Here is a 25,285-nt window from a genome sequence, read left to right on the forward strand (position 1 = left end):
TCAAAACTATTTACCCGAGATGTCCCCAAATTATGATACCAACATAGTATATAAATATACTGAGATGTTATCATCGAAGACTGATTCAGTCCTTCTATTAGTTCTCCATGATACCATCATGGTATATAAATATACTGAGATGGTATCATCGAAGACTGCTTCAGTCCTTCTATTAGTCCTCCATGATACCACCAGAGGGATTTAAGGCTTTTTGAGCATGTTGTGCTCTGTTAACCTGCATCACATACGTAGATTAATTTTAGCCATTCGAAAGTAGCATTTTTTTTTATTTTTTTTTAAAATAAAACAGAAGCATCAACTTTGAGAGTATTCAATAACTTGACAACTGATAGTTTCACAATGGCCGTAAAAATGAAGAACCAAGTAAGCTAGAAGGTCTGATAGAAAGCTTATTAATACATTTGTAGTACCACTACAAATTTCAAAACAAAAAATAGTTCATTACCTCCCTTTATTGCAACACTTATTAGGGGCTTTGCGCGGGATTCCAAGAAATTCGCAGGTTTCACATATTTCTCCTTTTATGTTTTGCACAGATGTCAAAGTTTAAAAGAAGACCCATTAATACACTTAAAAAATAGGTGAAGTTATTACTCCTTTTTTGCCTTCCCCTTGTCCTTTCGTTCTTCATCTTCAGCAAGCTTCTCTGCAACAAGTTTGTTGCATGCTGATAAGATAAGGCCTTGCAACAGGGTTGATTAAACCCATGTATTTACCATGACATTTCTTGGCATTTCCTATCTGCAGTTAGTCTGTGCCTCAACAACTTTTAACCTATAAATGTGTTGAGCTGCATTTGTTTGGAGGAATAATAAGAACGTTAGTGACTAATAAGGCACGCTATACTACAAATTATAGCTACACACACAAAGACTATTAGCAGAATGTTAGTGAGGAATATGGCACACTATACTATAAATCACAGCCACACATACAGACTATTAGCAGAGGGTATGGACCGGAGGTAGGAATGCAGCATTAAATCTAGTTGAAGTAGTACTGCAGCATCAGTGCTGCATAACATATATTTCCAAAATGTAGGATAAGTTCACAAATTAACATTATTGTAAATTCATAAAGTAGATAAAAGCTTAATCTTTTACATACCTTGGTATAACTGTAGGCTGAAGATCTTTCATTGAATCATTATTTTTCATTAGCAGCAAATAGTTTCAGGGGTAAGATTCGTGAATTGAACAAAATCAAAGTCATTGTTAGCTCAACTACGAGAATGCTTTGTGAATAATTTCATCATACACTACATTACATGTTGAATGATCATCATTACTGTCTGCTATAGGTGGACGAATTAGTATTTTGACACATTTTGAACTTTTGACTCTTGATAAAGCTACGTAAAGTTGACCATGCGAAAAAACAGGTCCCCTTAAATAAATTCCAACAAAATCTAATGTTTGACCTTGAGCCTTGTTTATGGTCATGGCAAAGCATAATCGTAGAGGAAACTGTGTTCTTTTAAACTGCACAGGAATTTTCTCATCTTGGGATGTCAACAATGGTATTCTTGGAATAAAGACGTGTATTTTTAAAGTCACCACTTTCAATTTTAGCACTGATGACATGTGTTTTAAAGTCAAAGCATGTTAATCGTGTGCCATTGCAAAGCCTTCACAAGGGTTCATATTCTGTAATAATATAACTGGACAGTTCTCCTTTAAAGTTAACTTATAAGGAGGTAAACCCGGAGGATCTAAAGTATGTAAGAAATCTTCAAACTGACTATGATCATTTGATTCAACAGTTTCATCTATTGCAACATATGTTCTAGCCCTTTCAGGAAATTTCGTAATTAACATATCATTTATTTCATTTACAAAATCATTCTTCGTTGTCAAAATAACATGAGAACATATCATAGATGAGTCAGAGGAAAATGCATATAAGTCAGGATACGCTACGTTAAATAATGCATCTAAGGATTGTTCTTCAGTCGTAAAAGGAATAACATGAGAATCAGGAATCTCAATTTTGTTTTCACAGTTAGCTATTTTTGTTCCATTTCCAATTCTAAGCAGATATTCACAAAAGGATGGATCTGTTCTGCATGCATATTTTCAGATAGATGCAATTTCTCAAGCTCATTCCAAATGTTAGAATATAACAAGCTTTCATGAATAAAGTCTTATTTTTTGCCGTTTCGAACAACTGGAAGAGTTTGTCTAAAGTCACCCCCAAATACCACTGCTTTACCACCAAAAAGTTTGTTCATATCCATAATATCTCTCAAAAGTGTATCAAGAGCTTCAATCGTGTTCTTTTTCGCCATGGACGCCTCATCCCATACAATTAATTTTGCATCTCGAATTAAACTTGCAAGTGAACTCTGTTTACTAACATTACAACAAAAATTATCATCTATTTCGATAGGCATTTTGAAACGTGAGTGAGCAGTTCGTCCTCCAGGAAGAACGGAAGATGCTACACCAGAAGTTGCAGTTGCCAAAGCTATGAATCCATGAGACCGGACATTTGCTAATAATGCACGGTATAAGAAATTTTTTGTAACATCTCGGATCTTTGGGCTAAGGTTTAACGCGTAAGATAGGGGATATAATGGAACCAATATGGGAGATATAGGAAGTGTTTTGAAAACTAATCAAATCATAAGAAGATTCTTTGGGCAAAACAAAATTGGAAGCCACTCTACGGGGCATGTTTTCAAGTGAGTTTGTAGAAGGTCTTACTTCTAGCGATCATAATCCCTTTATTATTTGGGAATTTGGGAAAACTTCCTTGATGAAAGTTGTAGAGCTTTGAAATACCTTTCCAACGGTATGGAGGTCAATTGGACATCTGTACAGAAAGTTATGACCATTTTACTGAAGATTCGCAGAGCAGTCCAAAAATACGAACTGAAATACGGCCAGTATCACAAAATATGGCCAGTATTTTGTTGGGCGTAAAATTCAATGTTCCAGAACAGTATATATTCGTCTAAATCATTATTTTTCTTTCCTTCAAGCCCTAGAATGACCTCGTACCATCTCTCATCATCAAGAACACCAAGGTAGGCCTATTCTAAGCCTTTTAAGTCAATTCTAACCAAGAATTCATCATTCCTAATCTAGGGCTTTCAATAAAACCCAATTAAAGAGAATTCAAGACTAAGCATTGGGATTCTTCTTCCAAGAACATATTTTTAATACAAGTTTGGAACATTATCAGGTATGTAGAGTTGCTATCTACGTGTCGAACATCATTGTTCTTCCCCACGCTTGTTCTTCCATAAAGTATGAAGCTTTACGAAAACTAGGGTTTTTAACCACGTTCATGATAACCCTAGGTCCATGTGCCATGTTATATTATGTATTAAATTGTTATAAATTCTTCATTGTGATCTTGATACATGATTATGATTATTGAGAATCTGTTCATAATCCATGAAAACCTATACCTTGCATTCCATAGGTTCTTACATGCAAGTTTATGAACTATTATGATATTTTCAAGAAAAGCTATATATATGTTTTATAAGTTCATGCAAGAATAATACAAATGATACCTATGTACATGCAAGTTATGATTCATGAAAAGCCATGGGCAGCAAGTGCCACTTTTTTTTCATGTTCATGTTTTTGGGAGTTGCATTAATTACCGAGAATGCTTAAAACGTACTCGAAACTACGTAGCCACCGTAGGATGAGGATCGCTCCACCCATGCTTAGGACGATCTCTCATAATGACTGGATCCTTTCATAATATTATTAAATTTCATGTCCCTGGCAAGGTATGATTGTTCACTGTTAGGATGCAAGTACCAGACCATGTTGTCGGTTATATTTACTGCTCTCTCTTGTCACGATATTTTACACTTGTTATATATGTATATGTACTCATCATGTTTCATTTCAGTCTCTATTATGTTATTTTCATGTCCCATGTTATTTCATTCAGTTACTTTACATAGCAGTACATTCAATGTGCTAACGTTCTCTTTTATTGTTCGGGGCCCCGTATTTCGCGACGCGGTGCATTCACAGGACGACGCATCCGCGGTAGGCAGACTCTACACGTATCGACTTATTGGCAGCCCCATCTCATTTGGGGTTTTAGTTAGTTATCTTTATTTTATTAGTTATTCTTTTAAAGGTACTTGGGGGCCTTGTCCCAACGAGTATGTTTTCCAGTCCCGACTCATGATTAGAGGTTTCATAGACTAGTCAGTCAGTTATTTCATATACTCAGAGTCGTGTAGCCATTTTTGGCTCAATTTATGATATTTTCGCATTCATGATATAAACAAGTATTTCATTAAATTATGGCAAAAGTTATAGATAGCCCCCTAAACTTTGCCACATTTTCCTCTGGGGTACCTAAACCGAGGGTTGTACCTATTGGGTACCTAAACCAGTCCAAATTCAATCCTATTGGGTACCTTTTGCCTACGTAGCGCCTATGTGGCACAGCAATTGAGTCCACTTTTTCTTGGGCGAGTGGACAACTCTTTTTTCCTTAATTTTTTTTTTTAGTTAAAATTTTACCTCTTTTAAATAAAATTTAATAGATAAATAAATAAAAAAAATAACCCACCTGCCCCCCCCCCACCCGTCTGACCCCACCCCACCCCTCCCCTTTCGCCCAAATTGTTCACTGTACTCTCTTCTTCTTCTTCTCCACTGTACGTTCTTCTTTTTCTTCCTTTTTTTTTCTCTTCTTCTTCTTCTCCACTGTACGTTCTCCTCTTCTTCTTCTTTTTCCTTTTTTTTTTTTTTTTCCTCTTCCTTTTTTTTTTTTTTTCTCTTCTTCTTCTTCTTCTTCTTCTTCATTATAACACTTCATTTCTTTTAATTATTTATATAAAATTAATTTGTGAATTGGATGTTATTTCTTACCACCATTTTTTTTGACCTTTTTAGATCTGAACAGTAGTATTACCATCTTGTTCACCGGAAAAAATGGGTATTCACCATTACTATGACTCTTTTTTTTTATCTCACCTTTCATTAAAGGTTGGTGGGTCTTGTAAAGACATTGATAGACCTAAATAAGAGAAGAAAAGGGAAATAAATTATTGGTAGGGTAGGGGGGCGGCGGTTGGGGGTGGTGGTGCGGCGGCCGGGGGGGGAGGGGAGGGGGGGGGGGGCGAAGGAGATGAAAATTGGGGAGGGGGTATAATTTATTTTTTTAATTATTATGATGGACCCACCGCCACGTGTCACGTTTTCATTTGATAAAGTTGCCACGTCATGGCAGTGTAATACACTCTCTTAATTTTGCCGATTATTGTGAAAAGGTACCCAACGGGATCGAATTTGGACTGGTTTAGGTACTCAATGGTACAACCCCGTTTAGGTACCCAGTGAGGAAAATGTGGCAAAGTTTAGGGGGCTATCTATGACTTTTGCCTTAAATTATTATGACATCTCATGTTTTATAAAAGCTCATCACATTTCATATTATATTCCGCTCATGTTATGCCTCATGATAATTCAGCAAGCCATGTGGTTCGCTCGGTCACATGCAGTAAGGTACCGAGTGCCGTGGTTCGCCCAGGCCATGGTTCGGGGCGTGACAAAGCTTGGTATCAGAGCCTTAGGTTCAAGTGTCTTAGGGAGTCTACGAAAGCGTGTCCAGTGGGGTCACTTTTATATGTGTGTGGCGCCCACACATATAAACAGTTGACCACCAAAACATTTAAGATTGTCTCACTTCTTTCATCTCTAGATCGTGCATAAAGCTCGTTCTCGAAATCACTCGACTCGTGTGTTGTTTCGTTCCTACACCGAATACGCCCGTTTCAATGGATGAGGAAGATGTAAATCTAATCATTATCGATGTGTGGCTTTATGATGGAGTCATCAAGAATTATTCTAATTCGTGCCATGAAGCTTAGTGCAGTAAGTAACATTCTTTTTCCATCGAATTCTGAACGTATCAAATGCGTAAGCGGCAAGAAGGAAATTTGAGACCCAAGACTTGCCAAATAGTGCATGGTGTGTTTATCGTAGTATTAGTACCATTTGAAAGACAAATTTCTGGTGATGGTAGCAATACGTAGGTTATATACCCTATGTATCAAGTTTATTTGGACTCTTTGACCTTGGAGCTATAGTATAAGGATTATGGTTCAGATTTAAGACCCCACGAGGTAGCATGTTATGAAGTTAACCGCAACATGCATAAATTGTCCACGGTAGTTTTGAGCAGGAAATACCTAAGAGCCAACCACCTGTAATACTAGGAAGTCTCGACTTTTTCAAGGATATATATTTTTGCCATATGATCTATGCACATGACTAAGAAGGGACTAAGTACAATAAGAAAACCACGAGTAGACGATATTGAATTTTTAGGTATAGTTTTAAATTATTCAGATCAAACCTAGAGAGTATGACGTTAGTAAGTTACTACAAGAAACAGATATTACTATGAGATAAAAGATATGACAATTCCCTCTTAGGTTATGTGATTAAGTATTTATCCCCGATGTGTATAGTATGATATAATTTTGAAAGTGTATAAGGAGTTTGAGGTTAGTTGTTCTAATTTCTCGTTTGAGACAGATGAAATTTCCCTAAGTGCGATTCATGTCTATAGTTTAGAAAGTATACAACCCCATAATAGAGTCAGATGAGAAGGAAAAGTTAGAAATAACCTTATGCTTCACTTTAGTACTTAGAGAAGAATTAGAGAATATAATACTAGCAAGTGGTTAACAAAAGCATAATTAGTAAGTTTGAGTAGATACAGTGAATTAGATTTTTTTTTTTTTTAGCAGAGTTAGTAGAAGTACGATTTGAGTTACTTAGTCAAGTTAAGACTAGTGAGTGCGTAACCGTCTGAGTACACTGAAGGCGTGTTAGGACCCAAAGGGTTTAAGTTAAATTCGAGGTATAGAAATTAGTGAAAGAAGAAAATCATCTAAGCAGTAAGAGAGCAAGCTACAGAAAAGGAGCCTTTAAGAATTACCAGAAAAGAGTTTTCCCCAAGACTGACAAAGCTAGTATGCCAGTTATACATTAGAAACCCGTTCATTTAAGTAATCCGGGCTTTCTCTCAAAGTTAGCAAGACTCGCTTTCAAGTAAGTCGAAGAAACGAGTCGCCGTATTTTTTTTAAAATTAGCCGAAACTACGATGATTACCGATCGCTAATTCGAGGGATCCACAGTTTTAAACGCGCCTGAACTGGCGGGGGAGATATTGTAACACCCCAGACCTTTAACTTAAGCTTTGACCATAATTCTAGACTTAGAAAACTAGATAAAAATGCGGGAATTGAAAATTTCTCTTCAATTGTCAGATGGAGATTTACGCCCCAGAATATGGACCGTATTTCAGTATACGGCCCGTTTTTCAAATCGTAATTTGGCATCTAAATCACTGCGCATTTTGGAATTTGGCTTAGGAAATATATATTGTTAAATAAGGACCGTATTTTGAAATACGACCCGTATTTGATGGTCATATTTGGAAAGGAGGTGCTATAGTGTTTATGTCCTATTGAACATGCTTAATTACGGTCTAGGTTTACGGACCGTAATTCAGAATACGGACCGTATTTTGGTCCATATTTCCCACTTTCCACTAGAAACTATAAATACCAGGTTTCAATCTCCACTTCACTTCTTATCATGCTATTTCATGTCCCACGTATTTATCGTGCTTTTATATCCATGTCCACGTTCTAGCTTCTAAGTGATTTCCTATTATGATGTGGACATTGATAAAGATTGAAGGGAAGGTAACATAATAGTTTAAAGACTAAGAATCCTATGGAACGCACACCTATTCCTTGGACAAAAAGAGAATGCCTTGGGTAAATGACTTATTTCGACATTAATGGTATACTACCTACGTTTTCACGTACTCATGTCCACGATAGATTTATTCGAGCATCCACCTATAGAAATAGCATAATAATGATGTTGGTAGGCAATAATGAGAGTAAGTCAAGATGGATGTCCTATCCACGATTCTATGTAACTCATGCTTATGTTCTTCTAGCTAATGTTTTATGATCATGATGAAATGATTCCCTTTTCTTTCACTAAGTATCTATGCCTTGTTATGTTCAAGGTGACTTCCTACCCATGTCTTAGATGCTCGAAGAACGAATTATTCATGCCTATAATCCATTCTTTCATGAACCTTATTTATAACAAGGGTGTTTACTCACGGTGATAAGAGTAAGCTATGTTGAACCATGTCCTATTCTTTCGGTATATCTAAATCCTAAAGGTAATACTTTCTCTATGCCCTATGTCTCTGACTCAAGAGTGAAGCCTACAAAATGTGCTCCATGCAATACACACTTATGCCTTAGTCTTACTTCAATGCTCATGAACTCAAGTCCATACCCCATAGTATGCAGGTACTCATGTCAATGCCATGTTTTTCATGTACCCGTGTCCCATGTCATGCTACTCACGTATTCATGTTTTATCCCATATTAATCTCGTTTCCATGTATGTTCCATGTTACGTCCTTCCGTTTGATGTATGCATGCCACGTTATGTTCTAAGACGAAGTGTCTTCTATGATTCGCATGAATGATTCCTTGCTCTCAATCCTTTATGATTCGCTCACGATAATAAGCAAAGTATGACAAGGTATTCCTATCTATGTTTTAGAACAAACAAGAGTTCCTTTCCTGTACCCTATGGTGCTTATCTCAGGAGTATTCTACTCGGCTTCGACGTATTCATGTCATGCCTATGCTAGAGCTTTATGAATACCTATGTTAGGATCATATTCTAGTTATATGACTCAAGTCTGTCGCATTCACAATGAGTTGCGCTTACATTCAAAGCCTAAGTCATACTCCTATCTCATATTACCGTGGTGACATACGAACGTCTATGATCAAGTCTTTAAGTGTCCAAATCCTACCCGCGCTTAGTATTCAACCCTCACGTTGTGACAATCATGTTTTCGACATTCAGATCCTATGTTACGATATCCATGTTTACACATATTCGTATCTCATGACAGTTTAACACTCATATATTCATGTCAGCCAGTCTTCATGTATTTATGACCCACGTCATGTGCCTCACGCCCAGGTAATCACGTCATGTTCGTGCCTATGTCCAGTACTCATGTCATTCGTGCCTACAGATTCCAAACCCCATGTATAGTAATCATGTAATCATTCTCACCAATATCCGTGTTCAAAGCCACCAAGATTCATGTTAGCCACATTCAAGATTCAAAAGAATCACGTTATGCCACCGCGTATTAAGATACTATGAGAGTCGCGTGTCGGGTACTTTAGTTAGCTAGAAACATGCTTTTATAAATGTCGGAGGTCCTAATTACGGGTATGAAGTCCTGCTATAAATTTTATGTAGATACCGTAGTTAGTAGCGATTCTTAACCACTAGTCATAAATCGAGGACAAATGTTTCACGATTCTCATTCACGTAGTAATTACTCCGTTTTCCTCGTTCCCGTGTACATGTTTCTATGTAATCACGTATTCAGTTCTCATGATCCATGACCATGTTCCCACGTGACCATGTCAAGCTCTTATGTTTCTTTCACGTTCATGTATTCAAGCCATGTCCGGGCCTCATTTCGATCATGACCCATCATTCGAGGACATTTAACGATCCTGCGGGGGGTGATATCGTAACATCTTCGATCTTCGGCCAAGGTTTAACGCGAAATACGTAGGGTATAACGGAACCAATACGGGATATAGAAGTGTTTTGAAAACTAATCAAATCATAAGAAGATTCTTCGGGCAAAACAAAGTCAGAAATACTCGCGAGGCATGTTTTCGTGAGTTTGTAGCGTCTTACTTGGGGCCGACCATAACCCCTTTATTATTTGGGAATTTGGGAAAACTTCCTCACGAAAGTTGTATAGCTTTGAATACCTTTCCAAAGGCATATAATGAGGTCAACCCATCCGTACAAAAAGTTACGGCCATTTATCAAGAGTCGCAGAAAGGCCGTAAAAAGTTAACTAAAATACGGCCAGTATTTTGTTGGGCGTAAAATTCAATGTTTCAGAACAGTATATATTCATCCATATCAGTGCAAATCATTATTTTTCTTTCCTTAAGCCCTAGAAATACCTCCTACCCTCTCCCATCATCAAGAACACCAAGGTAAGCCTATTCTAAGCCTTCTAAGTCAATTCTAACATGTATCCATGGATTCTAATCAAGAATTCATCATTTCTAGTCTAGGGTTTTCAAGAAACCCAATTAAAGGGAATTCAAGACTAGGCTTTGGGATTCTTCTTCCAAAAATAGATTTTTAATACAAGTTTGGAGCATTACCAGGTATGTAGGGTTGCTATCTACGTGTCGAACATCATTGTTCTTCCCCACGCTTCTTCTTCCATAAAGTATGAAGCTTTACAAAAACTAGGATTTTTAACTATGTTCATGATAACCCTAGGTCGATGCCTCATGTTATATTATGTATTAAATTGTTATAAATTCTTCATTGTGATCTTGAAACATCATTATGATTATTGAGAATCTGTCTGTAATTCATGAAAACCCATACCTTGCATTCTAAGGGTTTTTACATGCAAGTTTATGAACTATTATGATATTTTCAAGAAAAGCTATATGTATGTTTTATAAGTTCATGCAAGAATAATACAAATGATATCCTTTCATAATATTATTAAATCTCATGTCCCTGGCAAGGTATGAGTGTTCTGCTGGTAGGACGTAAGTACCAGACCATGTTGTCGATTATATTTACTGCTCTCCCTTCTCACGATATTTTACACATGTTATATATGTATATGTACTCATCATGTTTCAGTTCAGTCTCTATTATGTTATTTCCATGTCCCATGTTATTTCATTCAGTTGTTTTACATACCAGTACATTCAATGTGCTGACGTTCCCTTTTATTGCTCGGGGGCCTGCATTTCACGATGTAGGTACAAATTTACAAGACGACGCATCTGCTTAGTAGGACTCTACACGTATCAGCTTATTAGTGAGCCCATCTCATTCGAGGTTTTAGTCAGTTATCTTTATTTTATTAGTTATGCATTTAAAGGTATGTTGGGGGCCTTGTCCCAACGAGTACGTTTTCTAGTCAAGACTCATGATTAGAGGTTTCATAGACTAGGCAGTCAGTTATGTCATACACTCAGAGTCGTGTAGCCATTTTTGGCTCAATTTATGATATTTCCCCATTCATGATATAAACAAGTATTTCATTAAATTATTATGACATCTCATGTTTTATAAAAGCTCATCATATTTCATGATATTCCGCTCATGTTATGCCTCATGATGATTCAGCAAGCCATGTGGTTCGCTCGGTCACATGCAGTAAGGCACCGAGTACCATGTTTCGTCCAGGCCATAGTTTGGAGCGTGACAGGTTTACCTGTTCCATAGTGGAACACTCCATTTTCCTCATTCTCTCTTATCTGAATTTTGTAACAGTAATACTCACGACAAGAAACCATATCTCTTTTTCATTTTCCTTTTTTAAAGTTCTGAGCTTTAACATCAAGAACTCCGTCAATTGAGTACATGTTCTTTACGCTTGGTAATTCTTCATGTTCACAGTAAGATTGATTTCTTCATATAATCTTTTTTATACCACAGTGCTATCCGTTTTGGCCGTATGGAAATAATAATGGGTACTGCAAGGGATCATAATAGCCATAATAATAATTTACTGAGCGAGTGTTATTACTATGGGTGTATATACGAATATGTGGTGCAGATATAGTATCAAAATTATCTTGGGCCCATATTCCAGCTACCTCAGATGTAGATGGTAAATTATAAACACGTTGATCTAAACCTGGATCACATTTAAGAGCGATGCAAAAATCAGATATTTTTGGAATGTTTATCAAGGACTTTACAAAGATGGAATATGGATTCTTTAAGAGTATGTTCTTAAGTGTCTTGACGACTAATTCGCTGATATGTGCTGAACAGGCCATCCTGTTAGCTAGTTCACTTTCATTATCATAAAAGTATAATTGCAGACTCTTTGCTTTTTCACCAGAAGGAAGTAAATCAGGTATAAAATGATACATTTGGCCCTGAACTCGAAATGTATATATGCCATGATATCTCCTCGATAAAGCTTTGTCATAAGTTACACCAAGTGAGGTGAACGCAAACATATTATTGTATGTTCTAATGCAGGTTCGGAAGTGCATAGATTCTTCTGTATTTCCCGTATACAGATCTAATAAGTCATTAGACAATTGATATGAAACTAACTTAACTGATCCTTTGCTACAACAGAATCCAAGTGATTCATACTGGAACCTTTTTGCATTGCAAAATTGACAATTTGGAACATCTTTTAAACATACATAAGTCGATTGATTTTCATTATTTTTCAGCTGGACCTGTTTGTTCAACCTATGACCTGTACGTTATAAGTATTGTTAAAACTAAAAGGTAGTCCTAAATTCAAATAAAATAATAAATGAAATTACTTTTACATAAAATGAGTACTAACCTTTGTTTGTTACAACTTCAGGGGTGACATTTTGTTGTCCTTTAAATGTGTTGGATGTTGAGCCTAAACCAGAAATGGTCATAATTTAGATGCTTGCCTAAGAGATGATGTAGCAACAAAGTTAAAGCTAGAGGTTGTGGGCTTACCTTTTTAAATACACAGGAAGGCTGGAGTGCATTTTTTTCCTTTGCCAGAAGAACTCGACAAAGAATTAACTTCATGGCAGGCGCCTCCTGCATGGAATTTCAAAATGTCAAAACACATTCCACATTAAGTTAGTATGGAGGCAGATCATTCTATTTTGACATTAGCAGAACTAAAGCAACAGGGGTTTCTCATTTCAACCTTGGATATTGGCAGAAGAAAGCTCTCTTATAGTAAGGGTGGTTTGTTTTGACTGAACCACTGATTCTATATGAGCACTGCTTTTCTGTAGCTGTAGTTCTGTAGTGCTCCGTTGCAGTAACATTGCCTCTTTTTTATCAGCTGTTATCTTCATATAAGTATTGCGCCTTCTGAACGTGGATATTTATTTGTTTGTTTGGAAGACATGTCTTGACAAGTTTATTATCGCGATATATCTGCATTCCAAAAAGTTCAGAAACAATGGAAAAATGCCATGTTAGACTTTAAGCGACATAAATTATTAGTGATTCTACTGGCAGCACAAAGTTTCCAAACCATGAAAACAGTTCATGGACCTTAACCACGTATGACAAGTATGGCCAAAAAAACATCATCAAAAAACAGCAGCACAATGCCCTTTTTTCCTTCTTTATCTAGTGAAAACTCGAAGCTAAAGATAAATTGTACTGAATAAATTTTACTACCAAGAAAAGGCAGCGAAACACATGTATAGGCTGCATAGAAGTAATTGAGTTTAGAATGTAGTAATAATCTTCTTAAAGTATGAAACGAATAACACAGATTCAACTACACCATGAAAGTAGGCACTATCATTTATTGTAACAGAAACCGTCGCAATGTTGAGGCAAGATTGTGCGGGCAGAACCTATTGGAAGCTAATGCTAAGCTAAAGATACAGGTTTTATGGTTCCTGGAAGGAGGAAAAGTCGGAAGATAGATAAGAAATATACTCAGCGAAGCGGACAGAACCTATTGGAAGCTAATGCTAAGCTAAAGATACAGGTTTTATGGTTCCTGGAAGGAGGAAAAGTCGGAAGATATATAAGAAATATACTCACTGAAGAGGACAGAACCTATTGGAAGCTAATGCTAAGCTAAAGATACAGGTTTTATGGTTCCTGGAAGGAGGAAAAGTCGGAAGATAGATAAGAAATATACTCACCGAAGCGTACAGAACCTATTGGGAGCTAATGCTAAGCTAAAGATACAGGTTTTATGGTTCCCGAAAGGAGGAAAAGTTAGAAGATGCATAAGAAATATACTCTTAATAGAACACCTAATTTACCGCAAAATTCATCGTACAACAGAAAAAGCTGAGAGAAACAACAACTTAAACCGTAAAACAATAATAAAAATTCAACGGAATCTTTGAGCAGTTTTCTCAAACACCTACAAAATAAAGCACATATGTTTTTCTGTGCATCAAAGTCGATATTCTGAAGCGGAAGCAAAAATAAGTAACATGGAATCATTGATAAAACAGAGAAACCGACGATGAGATTTGGAAAACCCACCCGAAAAACTCAGGCAACTATTAAAAAACACTCTATCTAGAAAGGTGAATTTCCAACTTCAAAAGAATGTATATGCTAGTTGTAGGCAATTTATCAAATTACTAGGCTGCATTTCAGACAACCAATTTAACAGCAGCTCTCAAGTCTTCTAATCTTAAATAATTTCGTAAAAAGTCGTTATTACAAGATTCAGAGCTAATTTATTGCACTCCTTCAAAAATCGTTGATCGTAATTTCAACATTCATAAGAATAAATAAATAAAAAAGCCAGCGAGAATAGCGAAATAAATTGCTAAGAAGCAACACTAACACTACGCTCACCTGTGATAAGAAGAAGCTGTAAAGTTCACTGAAGTGCAGAGTTATGAACAGAAGGAGAGAAACAGAGAGATTAAACGTCCTAGATAGAGAAGTGTTGGGATATGGCGTTACTTTGCATAGGTGATATTGACAGACATTACAAGCGGTGACTTCCTAATCACCAAATTGGACTGTGCGTGTAGCAATACGGAGAAGCAGCTGTAAAGTAGGAAACCTTGAAATGACCGAAGTACCCTCTAATTCAAAGTTAATTAGAAGAAGCACATATGTTGACGCCCAGGTGTGTGCTTATTCCCTCTTCTTAGATAGTAATATATATGTATATATATATATATATATATATGTATACATGGTACTTCACTGTATGTATCAGAATGTCTACAATTGTAATCTTCTTCTCCATTAATGAATCTCAGAAAAATATGTGAAAATCGCTCAAACTTCGTCCTAGTAGATTTGACCCAAAAAAAAAAGTATACACACACAATGCAAGTGGTCTAATCGATAAGCGCAATCACGCCATATAAACACCCATTTGAAAACACCATCGTCCCACCATGTAAGGCTGCCGCGAACCACTCCTAGATAGCCTTTCTTCTTCTTTATTTTCCACCACTTGAGCCACCAAAACCTCATAGCCGTTGTTGCTCCACCATGTGATCAATTGGTTGTTCTTCTTCCCTATTCCACCAGCTAAACTCCATCTTCATCCAAAACAGAACTATAATCCACTTGTCAACACCCCGACACCTTTCTTCTGTCGTAAACCACTATAGACCGCTGATAAATAAATTTAGAAACACTAGCGAAATATAAATTTCTTCAAAACGTGAGTCCTTTTTATCAAACGGCTTTGAGAGATTTTGGATCTAAAAGTAGAGATTTTAGGACAATTGGATTGGAACGGTATGTGCAGCTGTTTTAAAGGGTTGATTTATGAGCTATTAGCGTACAAGTTTTAATGGCCCAAAACGTGTCAATCATTGCCAACTTTTTAAATCATGGCTATTGTATGTCAATTGTACGTCTTAGTTGATAATTGTACGTCTATAAGTTGGTTGATAAAGTCATTACTTAAGCCATTTTCTCTTTTAAATTAGTTTAGGTTTACCCCAACTTATCATTCTTTTAAGTTTATAAGCCAATCCAAACGGGCTCTTAAGCCATTTTCTCTTTTTAAATTAGTTTAGGTTTATACATCATTCGTGTAAATACATTATCAGGTCATTCAAATGGTATGTACTGATAAGTTTTTTAAAAATGTGTGATTTAGAATCTTAAAAACTAAAAGATATATTACTTGCTTTAGCCTACGCTAGATAACGATGATATGATGAACTGATGATTCAAAAAATATTACAGTACTTTAAACTATTTTTAAATATAAATTTGCGGGTCTATATATCGAAATGTTATCCAAAACTAGAGAGGTGCACAAAACATCCTTAAACTATACTTATAGTTAAAATACATCCTTAAACTACCGATAAAAATTGGCAGGTTTGATCATCCTTCCGTTAGAGTCTATCCAAAAACTAACGGCTCCCACCATAAGTATGCAATGCACCTGACTTCCATCAAAACTCCTCCATCTGATTCAAATTTCAAGTGAAAAATATTTTGACTTCCACCCTTCCTTGCTCTTTCACACTTCCTTCAAGTTCTCGATTATTTCAAAATAAAATAAAGAAAATGAAAAAAAGGTCAAATTACGTTCTTTTTCTTCATGGTTTTTTAAATTTATTATTATTGCAGAATTTTTTAAATTAACAATTTTTTTCCCTTCATTTAATTTTTTTTTATTACCAGTCAAATATGTTTCTTCTCAATTGAGTTAGCGGGAAGCGGTGTTTGCTGCAACTTCAAAAAATTTTGCTAACAAAACTAATGCATGGAAGTGTAATATATCGAGACACGTGAATGCATTGTTGGGGCAATTCTGATACTGAGGTGAGAAAAACTTGCCAGTGAGTTCAGATTTATTTCCTATCAACCCGACATGCAACAATGCATTCACGTGTTTCGATATATTAAACTTTCATGCATTAGTTTTGTTAGCAAAAATTTTTGAAGCTGCAGCAACTATACTATTTTGCCATGTAGTATGAGAGACAATGTACACTTTGAGTTGTTTGATCTGAGAAGTGAGCAACTTCAGTTTTAGATTTGGTACAAGAATGCGAGACTTGCAAGAGATATTGCATATGACTGAATAACTATAGTTGAACTTGTAAGTATTTCTTCCCATCTCAATTTATATGATACCATTTGACCGAGATCAAATTAATTTAAATGCAGAAATATAACTTTTTTTTTAAACTGACAAAAAAATAAAATATTGCACATAAATCGAAATAGAAAGAATTTTATTATTTTGTATTTACATGTTATCCCTTAAATACAAACCCCCTTTTAAATAGCAAGCAGTAACCTGAAATTGAACTTGTACAAATGGAAAACAGTAATGTTACCTTCTGCTGAGCAAACCACGTCAAACGAAAGGAAGTAGTGTAATAGATTTTCATGGAGACGAAAAGAAGAACCAACTAATGACATGGTATATAGCATTGTGTTGTGTCTTTTTATAAGATGAAAAAGGAATATGAAAGGCTATACTGAGTTAACCGGATGCTGAAATATGAAAAGATTATTTGCACAGTAACAGCCTACAATAGTTGTTGCAGATGAAACAGTTTTCTCGATTCAATCCAGCGGAAATTATTCAATTAAAAGAAGATATATTTAAGGGTAAAATGGTCAGTCACTTTTTAATGGGTATTTTCGTAATCTAACTTTAACATTAAGGCTTCCCACTTTTAAAAGATAATATGATTCAAGCAACATAGCTAATGAGTGGTTGGGTGGATCACTTCTATCAACAACTAGATAGTTGCTCTCCGCTGTGTGTATCCACTCGATTCTTTCAAACATATCAAAGTTACTGAAAACAAATGATTAGAAATTTTGGCAACATCTTGAATATATAAAACAAAAGGTGAACCTATTTCTTAAGCACCGACATGAATCATCTGCATTGTATTTTCTTGTTTAACTAATCGCTCAAATATAAGATTTTTCTCCATACTAGTATACGTACCCGCGCGATGCGCGGTTAATAGTTAAGAAAAGTAATCACGGTATAATTAGTTGAAATTGAAATGTGATAAGAGAAAATAACATTAAGTCCTTCAAATTGGTACCGTTTAAAATCTTAGCTCACTTGGAACAAATGATGCACTTAAAATATGCGCCGCTAAACACACGTCAAATCTATCATTCAAATGGTACTATTATAAATGTATGCATTCTTATACATGAAACAATGCCGCACCAAATGTGGTGTGGATATAAGTCACATAGATCCAATAGCATAAGTCGCATATCTAGCCTGCTCCTGTACTTACATGCCTCTTAATAGTAATGGTGATAAAGGATAGAAGCATAAAATCTCTCTGCATAATATCAAACCTGTCATAAAAAAAAAATTCAAAAATGACTGGGACAAACATGTAGTTACAGTGGAGGCAATAAGTCGTAAGTTAATCATGTTAGATTTGTTTGATGAAAACCTCTAAATTGGCCGTTGACTCTCCATAAAATCCTTGTTCAATGACTGCGTCAAATTCATTAGATAGCTAAATAGAAAGATTTATGGTAGAAACAACACTAAAGCAATTTAATATAAATTTTACATGTCTCCATCTTCGATTATGGCCATTACTGAGTAGACAACCTCATGATATTGTAGAAAATTACCTAATCAAGATATAATACAGATTCTTAAAAAAATAAAGATGGTACAATACCATTTAAACCATGCTATCTAAACATTAACTTGATTAACTAACTGTCGACCAAACCGAGTAAACAAAGTAAAGCAAACATCCACGACGCTTCCAAAAAAACAGAAAAAAAAAAAAAAGCAAACAAAGATAGACTGGTCATGTAGATTATCTGGGAGTTCAGACACATACTGAAGATAAACTTTTGGACATAAACGTCACGCTCAAAAGCTAGCCACTAATGAAATAATTACTCATTTGGACATAAACGTCACTTGAGCTGAGATGTTTCTAATCAGGTAGAACTTAAAGCCACTAACCAAATCTTATCTTTTAATCCGAACAATCAATTATTTATTAGCCGGAGGAAGTTACAAACGGACAAAGCACAACGGTTGTGCTCTTTTCTCATTCCCGCATTGCACAAGTAATCTGGCCATTAGAGCATTCTCTGCAATGGAGAAGCAAATCAAGAAGCTTTTTTTCACCAATGTTGAAAATGCAATGATGCAAAGCTATCTACATCGAAAATCATAACAACTTTGGTCATTTTTGTGATGTATCGACTGTCGTTGAAGTGATTTTTCTATGTGCATACTTTGGTATCTTCATGTCCTTCCCATCAACTTTAAGCTGAACTTGTCAGGGCAAATTTTTAGAAGTGTTGTCCTTTATCTTAACAATATAGCTGTAGGTTTATAAACTGTTTTATGGCAGTCGTAATGAATTTTTCCCTGTTGAAATAATTCATCTAGGGAGAAACATCAACTTCATGTAGGGCCAATATATTTCCACCACGATTTTGTATAAAACTGAACAATGTAGCTAGACTCAATTGTGTTGCACTTGGATTACGATAAGAAGCTTGAAACAATATGTTAGTTCACCATCAAGATCGCATATTCATTTTGAAAAGAGACAGATTAATCCTTTGAGTGATTCTGAAGAATTAAGACTAATATTTTGGTGCAACTAAAAGATGATTTTGTGCTTGCATTAAAAGTCATTCATACAAACAGATTTATGTTGAATTTTAAATACTCATAGAAATCACACCAGTTACTGCACTAAACGACACATACACATACATTCCGTTTTTTCGTAATTAAAAACATAGTGTTAGAGATTAGTGTAAAAGTTGAACACTAACCTTTAAGTCTTGCAGAACCACTTAAGTGAGAAATGATTTTCTGGTCTCTACCAAGCCGGAACTTACCAAAGTCGCACCACACGAACCTTTAAATTCCCTTAACAATAATAGTTCCAACAGGAGATTGTAAGTTTAGCAATGAAAAATTACATCAAAATTGTATTTCCAAGTAAAAAAGTAGAAGACAAGAAAAAAAAAAAAAATCTTAATAAGAGTAAGCAAGACCTTCTCCTCTAACTTAATCAACCCAAAAATTAGCCAAGCTCTCTTGTGCAGCAGTAGAGGTGATACCCTCCCTTTGTACATCTCATATTCTCCGAAACCTTTTAGGTGGTTATGATTTTGTGCAGTCATAAAACACACACATACACACTCAAGAACATTCTATTTATTGAGAAATGGTCTGCTGCTAGATTCCTTACCTGCAGGCCAGCACATCGAACTACACTATACGAGTAAATATGTTAGATAATGTGATTGGTCTATGTACTTCTCTGAGATTTTTCTGATAAGCCATAACATTTTCTTAGAGCCACTAATCAAATCTTATCTTTTAATCCGAACTACTATCTAAAATAGCTACTGGATGCAAAGAAAGGTCGATATTTCAAGACAATTGGAATAGATTAGACAGGATGTTATATGTAAAAGAGTAAAGTGAATCTAGAAATTCATGCTTTTTGGGTCTCTAGGATGATGTTCATAGTCAACTTAAATCTAAACAGATATACCTTTGATTTTCTATGTAACTGTACCTATTTGATTACCCTGGTTCAAAGGTAATCCACTCTTTTGGGAACTGCATGTGATTTCCCTGCATATTTAAAGTAATGAAATAAAAATGGAAAAAGCTACATTGACTTGTATAGCAGTTTCTGAAGTTGTTTTGCCTGAAACCATATTATGACTTGTAGAAACTAAGGCTCAATAAAGCGTCATCAGGTTTATACTCATTTGAAATATAGAGTAGCAGTAGATCAGTAGAGAAGCATCTATTTGATCTAACATTGAACCTAAAATCGAACCTCTCCTGGAGATATACCATAAACTTATTCGTTTAGCTCCAAGTTTTCTTTATTTCTAGTTACCCTTAAATGGATATTATATTAAACTACCATCTAATCCTGGAATATAAATCATTTTACAGAATTTAATGGTTTATGCTCCCTCACCAGCCTTGGAACATAGATGCACAAATGTCATTTTTAGCTTTATTAATTTTTACCTTTATTATGGTGTATCTTTATCTTACTTCTTTTTATGCTTTTATTGAGCCGAGGGTCTTTCGGAAACAGCCGTCCTACCTTGGTAGGAGTTGACTCTCTACCCTCCCCAGACCCCACGATGTGGGATTTCACTGGGTTGTTGTTGTTGTTGTTGTTGTATGGTGTATCTTCTCAAAGTTTTAGCAATAACAACTTTGACTCTCTACCACATAGTTTTCTTTACTCGCAAATGTCATTGGAAGAAACGGAAGGAAAGCAACAGAATCTCAAGCAGAAACGCTGAAAAACTTACTAACAACATGGGGCTCTATGCAGCCCAAATCTGAGGTCATCCACGATGTAAGCATGATCTGCACGGCTTAAAGAACAACAAATCTAGGATGCAGCTACAACATGTTTATAATCAGCATCTAACTAAAGAATAGATTATGAGACTTCACAATTTCATTATAGATGGCATGGGCTGTGAGCATTTTAATTGTTTTGCTGAGCTTTTCATTTTTACACATTTTTTGTCAATTCATAAAGATATAGTAATATTTTTCATAAGCTAAGTAATAGATCCGAACATAAAAAGAAGTAATCAAAACTGAAAAACAGAAATGCATATTAACGTGCCACAAACATTAATCAGAAAGAGACATTAAAAAACACCACATCTTGTAGTAGAGCTCTTTAATATGAATAAGAAACCTGAGGTAAGTAAGTGAATAGAAAATTAGATCATTCTCACCAGCAAATTGATTAGTACAAAAAACAAAAAACAAAAAACAAAAAAAAAAAAAAAAAAAAAAAAAACTATCAATAAATTATATATGCAGCCAACACGTTTAATAAACAGAAAATCATGTTCTTTATTTTCTGTTGGTTCATGACTCACGCCATTATGCAAGCGTTGCTTGCAGATAAACATGTAGAAGACTCCTATTTTGAGTCAAATAAGTTAAGGGTACTTATGATTAACATTTAAGATCTGTTCTTATCAATTTAAAGGCAATGGAAGATATTGATAAGAAATAGACAATATGCAATACCGCTAAATTTATATCACATGCACCTTAGTTTTCTCTTCTGGCTTACAACTATTTATGATTTAGACCAAGATGATGACCACTATTTTCAATTTCTTCCTCCTCTGCAGCTCTTACTCTGTCTAAAGTCTTTCCTGGATCAAATAGTAAGAATCACATATATGAGAAATAGTTGAAAATAATATTAGATCAAGGCTTAAAACTTATATCAGAAAAGATCCTTACCAAAGCCATAGACAATAGGTGGAATCAAAAAGCTTGGATTCATAAAAAAGTTAGTAATGTTCTATGTAAAGAAATTTAAACTGATTGTGTTCACTTAGCCACTAATAAGTAAGTTTACTAATAATTTAACTTAGTAATGTTCTTTGTAAAGAAGTTCCATAAGTTGTATGGAAGTTTTACCCATAACTACCAGTTTTTTACAAAACAGAATAAGAATCAATATTAGATCTTCCAAGCACAACAAATAGACTACAGATATTTCATCTTAAAACCACCCATATAGCAGTTTGTAGTTATCATTACAATTCTTTCATCAACTCATTACTCTGTAGCTCTATAATTTAAAAACTATCAATCAAACAAAGTACCATATATATTTAAAATGAAATGAAAATATCTTGCTTAAACATTTTGCCGTCGAAGCCTTCCGTTAGAATTTTTAGAGGTCAGTTTTCCAAAGATCTAACTCTACCGTTGTACTCTGTTCCGATCACTAATGTGTTACAACATTCTGCAGAATATGTTCTGCTTGTGCACATACCAAAAAATGCTGGGAAGACATATCATTGCCAATTTCCGATGGTATATCATCTCAGAAAATAGATACATATCTCTATTTGAAGTAACTACTGGAGTTGGAACGTTTTCTAGTGTACTTGCAATTTACCTAATGTTGATTCTGGCAATCAAATAGTCCATGTTTAGACTGACATGTACATAGACAGTTAACAAGTTGGTCCTCCTATCCATACTTCACACCACCAAATGTCCTCGCCATATAGACATGTCCAAACAATCTGTTCCACCATCTTAATCGTTAAAAGGCATTCGAAGAGGAAGAAAAAAGAATGACTAAGAAAGAACAGTGACTGATAAATGTTGCATTGTACCTTAATTGCCAAAATTTGGTCAGTTGGAGGAGCAACTGGCTTAGGAGCAACTGGCTTAGGTGTGATCTTCCTTTGGTTCCTTGGAGGGTGCCGCGAGCTCAACATGTACACGAGTCTTCACCAATTCCTTTATGGCCACCATTCTTTTAAGAGTTTCAACAGGACTTTCATCTGATATGTTATGTGCAAAAGAAAGAAGACCTCCACATTTGAAAGCAAACTTGCCTGTGGAGGAAAAATTTGAAAGGGCCTCTGCACGTAATGTTAATAACATTCCGATTGCAGTTATCTGGGCTTTTTTTTCTTTACTTAGTAAGTATTGAAGTTGTGTTGTGCAGTTATCTGAAAAATTTGCAAACGTGGGTTTTTTTATTTATTCTTTTGACTATATGGGGTGCAGTTATCTGATTTGCAGCTATTTTAATTTTTTTATTTAATTGTTGCATTTTTTAATTTTATTTATTTTGTATTTTTAAATTCTGATTTTTGTGGTGATGACACTTGTCATCCTATCCTTCTTTTGCCTCTCCTATTCTATATTGATAGATTTGCTTCTAAATATTCGAGATTCACCTCCATGTCTAAATCAGATGTACGGGTAAATCTATGTGTTTAGGTGGATCATTCTGCTATAATGACACATATAAGTTGCTATCAAAACATAATTACATAACAACAAACAGAAAATTAAAAAGAGAAAAACAGAAATAGAACAATTCAATTAGACAACAAGCTAAAGCACAGACTAAAGCATAATACTAACCCAGGCATAATACCAACATTACTTATTATATAAAGGCAAGTTGGCTCTTTCAATCTTCAATTAAGTCCGCTGTCTCAGCCTTTTCTTCTGTGCCCTTATCATTTTCTTGGGAAAAGCACCTTCAAGAAATTCCACAACCCATTTTGGCTTACGAGCTTTAAACATGAGGCTCCACATGAAAGTTCCAACAACAAGTCCACAACTGTAGCCTATGACCACTGATTCCCATGTAAATCCACTAGCAAAATATGAATCTTCTTCTTCATCCAACTCCAATGGCTGAGGAACATGTGATGGATCACTCATTCCACATTGCTTTGATAAAGGAGGACCACATAAATCAAGGTTGCCACCACATGAGTCATTTTCAAATGTGTTGAATTGTAGACCTCGAGGAATGCATCCAACAATTAGATTCTGAGAGAATTTTAACATTTCCAAAAATGTTAGTCTTGTCAATTCCTGTGGAATCTTTCCAGTGAGTCGATTCCAAGAGAGATCTAATGCTTCAAGCATATTCAATTGTCCCAGTTCCATTACAATATCACCTCTGAGATTGTTGTAGGATAAATTGAGTAGCCAAAGTGAGCCAAGATCCTTTAGTGTTTTTGGAATCACACCTTCAAAATGGTTGCTTGAGAGATCTATGGTTGTCATAATTGTGTTGATTCTTTCTAGCTCAATATCCTGGCCTTTGATCACCAACCTCACTGAATCCTCGTACACTGCATGATAAGTTTCTTCAAATTCTTCCATATATCTGAAGTCACCTTTGTCTGAGCCATTTTTTATCATTGCTTTGAAGTTTCGAAAAACTTCTGAAGGCAGTGAGCCACTGAACTCATTATGAGAGAGATCGAAAATCCGCAACTTGGGAAAGCAAAACTTCTGCCTAGTACTTATAGGTCCATGGAACTTGTTCGACTTTAATATAAGAACTTGCAGCTCTTCAAGAGTTCCTAGCCAAGCTGGAAATGTGTCATTTATAGCGTTATTTCCCATATCAAGGACTTCTAAACCAGTACAGTTGAGCAACGACACAGGGAGAGGTCCTTCAAAACGATTACCATTCAAGACAATGTTCGTCAATGAAGTGCTCTGTGCACATAATGGTGGAAGACTCCCACTGAAATTATTCTTCCTCAAATCGAGAACCCCTAGCCCAGCCATGCTTCCCAAGCAATGTGGAACTGATTCACTGAAGCAATTGTGTGATAAATCCAGCAACCTAAGGTTTTTCAACTTACAGATAGAAGAAGGTAGCTGACCCTGAAGGAAGTTAAATTTAAGATCAAGATACTTTAGAGTAGGGTGATGAAGTTGTTCTATGTGTCCTGTAAGTGAATTATGAGAAAGGTTTAGGTACTCCAATGAGTCCCACCTCATGCCGCTAAACCAGTTAGGGATTGGACCATCAATCTTATTGTTAGAAAGATCCAAGTACTTAAGTGTTGTTGAATTTCTCAAGTGTGGAAAATCCTTCAGCTCACAAGATGATAAGAACAAATATGTTAGGCTAGGAGAAGTGATATTTATTCTCGCATCCTCAGTGATGTTATTTGATGAAGGGTCAAGGAATTGAATAGGTTAGTGAGATTCTCAAGTGATTTAGGTTAGTGAGATTCTCAAGTGATTGAAGAATAGGACCACTGAGTTGATTATGACTTAAATACAATTTCTTTAATGCTGGGTTTGTTTTGAGCTCATCAGCTACTCCACTGAATTGATTATGATCGAGACTCGATGTATTTAAGGAAGGGAGGCTAAACACCCAAGAGGGTATTG

General features: G+C 35.6%; 2 protein-coding genes across 5 annotated transcripts; both read right to left on the reverse strand.

The window, feature by feature from the left end:
- Positions 1–327: 327 nt before the first annotated feature.
- LOC132029943 (uncharacterized) lies at positions 328–15,413 on the reverse strand. 4 transcript variants are annotated; one of them, XR_009407959.1, is made up of 3 exons: positions 14,434–15,403; positions 12,452–12,684; positions 328–811 (listed from the first exon to the last, which is right to left on the reverse strand). XR_009407959.1 is itself a non-coding variant. In XM_059419367.1 (3 exons), exons 2-3 carry the CDS (start codon positions 12,531–12,533, stop codon positions 11,577–11,579), a joined length of 864 nt encoding a protein of 287 aa, XP_059275350.1. In that variant the 5' UTR covers positions 12,534–12,681; positions 14,434–15,413; the 3' UTR covers positions 10,963–11,576. The 4 variants fall into 4 exon arrangements, 3 of the variants coding, with proteins under 3 accessions (XP_059275350.1, XP_059275349.1, XP_059275351.1); XM_059419367.1 differs by lacking the exon at positions 328–811 and adding an exon at positions 10,963–12,358 and having other exon boundaries at positions 12,452–12,681; positions 14,434–15,413; XM_059419366.1 differs by lacking the exon at positions 328–811 and adding an exon at positions 10,963–12,358 and having other exon boundaries at positions 14,434–15,413.
- A 7,388-nt stretch (positions 15,414–22,801) lies between these two features.
- On the reverse strand, positions 22,802–25,040 carry LOC132029944 (receptor-like protein 9DC3). The gene is made up of 2 exons (XM_059419369.1): positions 23,518–25,040; positions 22,802–22,864 (listed from the first exon to the last, which is right to left on the reverse strand). Exon 1 carries the CDS (start codon positions 24,884–24,886, stop codon positions 23,561–23,563), a length of 1,326 nt encoding a protein of 441 aa, XP_059275352.1. The 5' UTR covers positions 24,887–25,040; the 3' UTR covers positions 22,802–22,864; positions 23,518–23,560.
- Positions 25,041–25,285: the final 245 nt, after the last annotated feature.

Source organism: Lycium ferocissimum, chromosome 9, assembly GCF_029784015.1.
Source record: "Lycium ferocissimum isolate CSIRO_LF1 chromosome 9, AGI_CSIRO_Lferr_CH_V1, whole genome shotgun sequence".
NCBI lineage: Eukaryota > Viridiplantae > Streptophyta > Magnoliopsida > Solanales > Solanaceae > Lycium > Lycium ferocissimum.

Excerpts from the sequence above, each read along its gene's own strand:
- LOC132029944 (XM_059419369.1), bottom strand. The coding sequence starts at position 24,886 with ATGAGGTGGGACTCATTGGAGTACCTAAACCTTTCTCATAATTCACTT.
- LOC132029943 (XM_059419367.1), bottom strand. The coding sequence starts at position 12,533 with ATGACCATTTCTGGTTTAGGCTCAACATCCAACACATTTAAAGGACAA. Across the intron at positions 12,359-12,451 it reads TGAAGTTGTAACAAACAAAG|GTCATAGGTTGAACAAACAG; the intron begins GTTAGTACTCAT and ends TATAACGTACAG.